This window comes from Geospiza fortis, unplaced genomic scaffold (genome assembly GCF_000277835.1).
Source record: "Geospiza fortis unplaced genomic scaffold, GeoFor_1.0 scaffold153, whole genome shotgun sequence".
NCBI classification, from domain to species: Eukaryota; Metazoa; Chordata; class Aves; order Passeriformes; family Thraupidae; genus Geospiza; species Geospiza fortis.
The window spans coordinates 807,439-815,242 of NW_005054498.1; the positions used below are offsets into that span (position 1 = coordinate 807,439).

The 7,804-nt window shown below is 42.4% G+C and overlaps 1 protein-coding gene across 1 annotated transcript in view; it reads right to left on the bottom strand.

Moving 5' to 3' along the window:
* GNA13 (G protein subunit alpha 13) overlaps positions 1–7,298 on the bottom strand; it is a 27,844-nt gene extending 20,546 nt beyond the window's left edge. Inside the window, exons 1-2 of the mRNA XM_005428679.3 lie at positions 7,268–7,298; positions 5,600–5,871 (exon numbers count right to left, since the gene is read on the bottom strand). Coding sequence (XP_005428736.2) covers positions 5,600–5,871; positions 7,268–7,298 — 303 coding nt within the window. The remainder of the gene's footprint in view (positions 1–5,599; positions 5,872–7,267) is intronic.
* Positions 7,299–7,804: the final 506 nt, after the last annotated feature.

Genomic DNA, 7,804 nt, shown 5'->3' on the forward strand with positions numbered 1-7,804 from the left:
CAAGCCCACAACCACATTTGTGCTTAATAGCAACAACAAAAAAATATATATATTAAAAAAAAATAGCAACATTGTGAAGAAAGTATGGTAAAGAGGTTCTCCATTAAAACCAGACCAGCACCAACTGGAAATAAAGACCAGTCCACTCTCCAAACACTTCAATATTTTGCTGCTAATAAGAAAAGTTAGCAGGCAGGAATGGAAGAGTGGTGGGAAGGCAAGAAGGCAGTCCCAGAAACATCATTTCAGCTCTCAGAGGCTGAAACAGAAATCCTAATCCCAATTTGGAAAAGGATAAAAAATGGCATTTCGTGTTAAATTAGTATAATTCACCTGAAGATCACTCAGCTTGACTGAAATATTACAGTCAATCCCCAATACTAAAGCACTGGCATACACTGAAGGGGTTTTGGCCACAAATCTGGAGTAAGGACACTCAAGCCTCTACTGCTGGACTCTAGAGTTAATCCCTATAAGGAGTCTTATTAATGCCAACCCAAAACCAGCATTATCTTCTCACTGCGGCTGGAAAAACAGCAAATCTTCAAAAAATCCAAGTCTCTTTTGAGGATTTGAACAGCTCATTTTGAAGTATAAATTTGTAAATCACTTTTCTTTCCAGTTATAGCTACAATGTTTGATAAATCCTTTTCACCTGAAGACCATGAGATGGCAAGCAGCCTTTTCCAAGGGCTTTAAGGAGTCATTTCTCACTGTACACAGGCCATCCTGTGACCTGATGTGTGCCAGAGTACTGATTAGAGAAAGGGGAAAGAACTGTTCATACTTCAACATATATAAAGCAACAGCTTTTTAGTTTCCACATAGAAATTTAAGCAATAGTCAGTGTAATTGCAACACTATATTTCAGTAAACTAACTCTGAATTATTAAGTGCCCAAATAGTCAATGTTTAAAGAAATGCTGGATGGCTGGATCTCATGTCTGTAATGAAGATTCTCCTGTCGGGTCTCAGAAACCTCCTCCCAACACTTTATGCACTCATGTCCCAAGAGAAGCAACTCCTGCACCCTTCAAGCAGAGTGGGAACACTGAATATCCAATCCCAGATCCAAGAGGAGATCCAAGAGGAAAGCCATGCCTACCTCCCAATGAAGGGGTGTAGGGAGGTTAAAGAAATGAACACTGGAAGGAAAACATTGCAGAAGCTGCTGAAAGGCTTCTGAAAGCCACTGGCACAAACACAATGTGGACACTTCCATAAATGACAGGTAAGATACTTTTTCCAGGCTCTACACTTGTGACTTCAGAGGGACTTTGTGCACTGACCTCACAGCTGACCCATAAAATGGGAATCCACCTTCCAAAAGGGGAAAACTTCAACATCTGGCAACTTAGCCTGGCTTCACACACAACTGACCTCTGCAGGATCAGCCTCTATAATAGGGCACATTTCAGGATGTGTTGAAAGAACAATAAACTTTCCTAATATTCTCTAGCGTCCATTTGAGGACTCATCCTTTCAGTAGAGCTTAATTAATATCCTTGTGTGTACAACAGCCTCACTAATATTCACAGAGAACCCTGAAAAGCCCAAGGAGAATAAGACAAAATACAATAAACTGACCAATACTTGCCACAAATACTTGTCTGCAAAAGAAAAATGCTACATGGAAGCTGCTGCAAAGCTATCACTGCAACTTCAAGCAGAACACGCCTTTTCCTGTCTTCTATAATCTGATCTAGCACTTGCAGACGTGTCACAGAAAAAGCTGTGATCCAGAGGTGAGTGCATACCCTATAATCCTTATTGTATCATCTGTGCCTGCAGTTCTATGCAAATATGGACAAAAATAAACTGTCATCTCACATCTCTGCAGCTTTCTGGGTTTAAAATACCCAACAACATTCACTTAAACTGCAAGTAGGGCATTAAGTATCTGTCTGAAGATCAACAACTGCTGGTGGCAAAGATCAAAACCCACCCAAAAGTTACCTTCAACAAGAACAAACACTGAACGCATTCAAAGCTTATCACACATCTGAGCAACTCGGCTCTCATCATACTCTTCCATTCTCAGAGAACAATGAGACTCCTGGAGAATACTTCAAAATGCTTCTCTGTTAACAGCTCTCACAGCAAGTTCAAGAAATGACTGACATGAGAGGGAAGCACAAGGCTACTCTTACTCACAAGGGCCCTGCTCAGTGTTCCACAGCACCAAAGGCTGCTCAGCAAAGCTCCAGGAGAACAGCAAACCTTACACCACACACTGAAAGCTCAGCAGCACAAACAGAACAACCAGGAAATGCTCAGGTAAGTCAGCCTGCATGCTGCAGAACTGACAGAATGGCTGTGTTTATCCAAGTCACTTCAGATTTTTACCGGAAACCAAGCACTGATGGGAAATGTGAAATGTTCATGAGGTGTCAGGTGTTGGGTCGATTCAGACTCAATCTGTAACTCAGCCCTGTCAGCCTCCTGAGAGGCCAGAGCAGAAACAAGCCTGGTGGATGGAGGGGAAGCCTGAGGATGACCAGAACCTCCAGTGTAAGTTACAGAACTGCCTCAGCTGCAGAGCCAGGCCAGCCTGCAGCTACCTGTGCTAGCGGAACAAGCACCTGAATGAGTCTGGTTTGCAATAAAATGTGAGGGATTATAACATCAACCACCTGGGAAGCACTGAAGTGGCACATATTGCACTAAGCTGTAATTAGCTCTTTCCAGTTTTAAAGCACTACACAAGCATGACCTAATGAATTTTCATAAATGCTGCTGCTAGTGGCCAGAAGGCCCCTATTTTTATACCAAGGGAAAGAAATCATCTTGGTTATCCCATGACCACTTGAGTTAACAAAATGAGGAAGGACACTCCAGTGAACTAGACATGGAAATGCTGATTCCTAATTCCATTAAAATACAACCAAGTTCTTTTTTTTTTGCTGCTATAAAAAGATCTCATTGTTTCCTTAGGCTCCCAACATCATCAGTAAAAGATCCTGGAGGAAAACATAAAAGCAAGAGCAGCTTTACAAGCCCTCACAAAAGTTCATATATGTTGAAGTTTTAACCATAATTTTGCAGAAATCTCAATTTTAAACCTTTTTTCTCTACTCAGGCTACAAATGGCATCTACAGTACACATTCTCGCTGCCTTTCCTCCAAAATTTATATGTAAATTTTGACATTTTTCACTCCTTACCCATCACTGCTCCATTTTCCATTTGCTCACCTCTACCTCTGTCCCAGAGTGTCCTATTCCCATGGCAAACACTTCCCCACTGTTTCTGCCTGTGCTCTCTTAGTAGGAGCCATGTTTTTCAGTCCAGTGAAAAGTTAAACTCACTCAACAGTCTGAAAAGAAGTCAGAGCAGATACAGCCCAATAATGTTTCTCTACCATGTCAGCCTCAGAGCTTTACACTATTTTTGTGCCACTTTTCCCTCTCTCCTACTCATCTAATCATTGCTGCTATCTCTCATCATATTTTTATTTGCTACAAGCAGCTAAACTGGAAGCAGAACAGTATTTTCCTCTTTTTCCCCATTTTACAGTGTTAAAAATTTTTAGTCTGGAGCCTTCACTTCAAGAGTCAGTACTTGACACGCCTGAACTGTCTGTGTCTCTCCCAACTTCCCCCTGCTCTAGCTCCTGACTGGGACACGCCTGTCACTCCCTCCTTAACCATTTGTGTCCCTCCTCTCCTGTCACAGCACAGGAACTCTCTGGGCACTCTCCTGCAAAGCCTGAGCAGGTACAGCAAGAATCCACACTGCTCCAGGTGCTTCCCTCTGCTCTGCTGCCCACATGGGGCTCTGGCAGAAGTTAAGCTGAAGCTTACTGGGGTAAAACTGAGACTTCATGCTTGGCCAGCACAGATCACAGTGCCTGCACTCCACACAATGACATCATTCATTGCCTTTTTTTTTCCTTTCATGTTTATAACTTGGCATAAATATGTCCAGCTGAAATTTTGAAAGGATTTAGGAAATAAAGTAATATAAGAATAAATAAAGCAGTTACCTTGCTTTCAAAAATTATTAGGATAGTACTGAACTATTAAGAGCACCTAAAAAATATTCCAGTTTTACCTAAAGCACAACATGATAAATATATATTTTTGCAGATAATTACACAGATTTAGGGATTTACAGAAGAAAGCAACAGCTTTCTTTCTGCAAGGTTCAGAAGAACAAATTCTTCACTACCCTCTTCACAACCCACTCAAAGTGAAACTCTGCACATGTTTCAGTTATGGAAAGAACCCACTTCCCAGGGCCTCAAGATGACAGAACAGTAATTGCTCCCTTCCCTTTGCTACACAGCCTCAAGTCACTAAACATATTTAATCGAAGACAAAACTGTTTTATTGAACAGATTTTAAGCAGATCCTTCCAGCACAGCAATTACACCACTAGAAGTCACATCTGCACCAGAATCTTGACTACAGAAGTGCAATTACTCTTTTATGATCACTTGAAGGTGAAACTCAAGGAGCAACAGGTCTCCTTAGGAACTTATTTACAGAGCTCAGCCCAGGGCTGGGCAGGTGATAGGCCACTGCAGCACCTGCCCATTCTGCAATCTGCAGAAGACATTCCATGATCAGGGCAATACATATTTATAGAATATTTACACAACCTCTTTAAGGCAGGCTATGATTACACAACCATTCATAACAGCTCAACAGGAGACATCATGAGCTATTGTTTGGATTCATACTAACACAAAGGTTATTTTTAAGACATAAAAACACAAAGCCACTTATGTTTGAGAGACCTACCAGAACAGATTTAATCTATTTTAAGGTTCTCAACCCCCACCCCCACAAAACCCTATGCCACTGGCATACACAAGTCTATGAACCAACAATCAAATTTAACTCAAAATTTTTCAACTCTTTTTGCAGCATTTGCATGGGAATGGAACAAAGGGAGTTCAGCTGTCACAGACAGTTTGAGCTGCAGCTCAAGAATCAAGAGGTTTCTTTTTCCTTTCCAACCCCACTACTGAATTGTGTACTCCATCTCTACCCCACTAAAATAAAATTGTGAATTCCATTATATTTCCATTCCATTTTGCTACACTGAAGCTGAAAACTTCAATGCAACAAAAATCTCATTACATGACTATTAACACAGACATTCAAAATTAAACAGGAAGTATACAGAGGGAATGTTTGCTAGATTGCTCAAACTGGAATAGAGAAGGGAGTGGTTTTTAAATTCTTCTCATTAACCCATGCATATCTTTTCTTCAAAAATCACATTACTATTAAGGCTGTCTTTTTTTGACAAACCATTTTTTTTTTGCTTGGCTTGGTTAAGTTGATGCACCAGTTAATAAAAGGGTGGTAATAATCATATAGTAAAAATACTGTGCAGGTACCAGCTTTGTTACAAAACTTAAAAGCCCTCAATACCTCAGCTTTCCCACATATGAAATGAGAACGATTACGTCAGAATCTCTTTTATTATTATTAAAAAAAGGGGGGGAAGTAGCTAAATGCAGCTGTGTGCAACACCACAGAGTAACAGCCAACCACTCAAAAACGCGTACGGAAGCGGCTGGGTCGGCGTTTCACAGAGAACCAAGGAAGGAACCAAATCACACACGGGCACTTAAAGGCAAATCTTACCAGCTGGAACTCCCTGCGCCTGTCATAGGCGTGCTGGATGCCACTGTCTGCCCACAGGGCTCGGATGGCAGGCAGGTAGTCCAAAAAGACCCCGGTCTCCACCATGCCCTGCACCACGGTGACCGCGCGCGTGTCGAAAGCCATCACCTTGTCCCCGTTGCTCTGGTTGGCAGGATCCCCCCAAGGGATGTGGAGCTTCTCTCTGGCATCCACCAGGACTCGCACACCTGCAATGACAAGGAAAGGCACTGTGAGCAGTTTCTCAGCATCTCCTGTTTCACCAGCCCACAGAGGAACAATGCACCTACTCTGCACAAAGCTCAATAGGAACATCCACCCGTAGTGTCCAAAAAACTGACCCAAGCCACTACACTTAGAGGTAACAGCAAACCCAGATTTGCTATCTAAAAACATGACTACCATCACCAGGATTATCCCCACAGTGTAAATTCAATTCCTGAAAAAGTGTTCTTTTTGATTACTAACTTTATCCAACCTGTGCTACAAAATTCTTTCACTCGGCTTGAGTACAAAGTACACTTAAAAGTTTATTTCAAAATATGTTAAACCACCTCATTTCTTGCTTTAAGGTTCTCTAGGTTTTGTGTTCTAATCAACTTGGTATCCAGTTATATCAAATTATACAAAGAATCTCTACCACTGACAGTATTTCTATCAGTGCCTTTAATATTTTCAGAGAGACTAAGACATGTACTAAAATCATTGCACTTGCTAAAAGTACCTTTCTATAGCTTAATTGCAGAAGAATTATATCACCTAAAGGCCTTCCTGCACTTCTGTGGCTGTTTTGGTAAATATTCTCCAGAAGAGTATTTGAAACTTCTTTTTAAACTCCTTCTGAAGAATATAAAAACCCACTGTGCTCATATTGATAAGGTAAATGCAGGGAAATTATTTCGAGTACTAAATTTATTGATGAAAAAACAAAAAGAAAATTTCAGAAAGAATAAGCAACTGTAAAGTCATAGGAAGAGATATAAGGAAATTAGGATGTGGCAACAAACTGTTCAGTAACACACTCATTCAGTGCCAAAGTGTTTTGTGAAGGTTCACTCCCTTTCCATGGTTTTTCTCTCTGTCAAAGGCAGGTATCTGTCAGATCTATCTATGACAGCAGGAAAACAGACTCCCAGACAGATGTGCAGTTCCTACGTGTACACCTTCACAGAGTACCAAGCAGCTTTAACAATAAACTTTAACCTGGTTGAGATACATGTGTGTGATTTCTCCCGCCTTCTACTGCTCAGTAGCTTTTCCAGGTTTGATTCATCAGCAGGTTTGTAAAACAACTCTCTTTGAGAATTGCTGGATTTTCAGGGGCTGAGTCTGGCAACACTTTGCTCTTTTCAGAAACCACATTAAGATTTTGTCCAACTATTACACAGTCCAAACTGAAAATCCAAGGAGCAATTTAGATAAGAGAGAAAATGAGTGAGGATGACCAATGAAGTCAGGATGACAGCTGTGAAATCAAGCATCCACTACTCCCCTAAACCATGTGTGGAGGTTTTGGCAAAGCATCTATGAGAGAGGCTCTGCCTGCGGGTTGCAGTTAATTGATGTGTCAGCCGAGTTTCCAACACAACGGCAGCGATTCCTCCGCTGCAGTGAAATGCTGAAAGCACACAGGGCTGGGCTCCTCCTCACGCACTTCCAGGTGCATCTTCCCCCCATCCATTACCGCTCATTACTGCATTACCAGGAAATCACAGAATCACGGAATCAATTAGATTGGAAAAGACCTCTGAGATCATTCAGTCCAACCTGTGACCGAACATCACCTTGTCAACCAGACTTGCCATTAAGTGCCACGTCCATTCTTAAACACCTCCAGCGACAGTGACTCCACCACCTCCCTGGACAGCCCATTCCCGTGGCTGAAGCGAAGAAATTCTTCCTAATGTCCAGCATAAAGCAGCTTAACACTGTCCCCTCATCCTATCTCTGGTTCCCTGGGAGCAGAGCCCGACCCCACCTGGCTACAACATCCTTTCAATGGTTGCAGAGAGCGATAAGATCACCCCTGAGCGTGCTGTCCTTCAGGCTGAGCCCCCCCAGCTCCCTCAGCCGCCGCTTGTGCTCCAGCCCCTTCCCCAGCTCCGCTGCCCTTCTCTGGCCTCACTCCAGAGGCAGAGCTCGGCACCTCCCGGGCTCAAACCGCTGCTCCCGGGGCCGGAGCCGCCC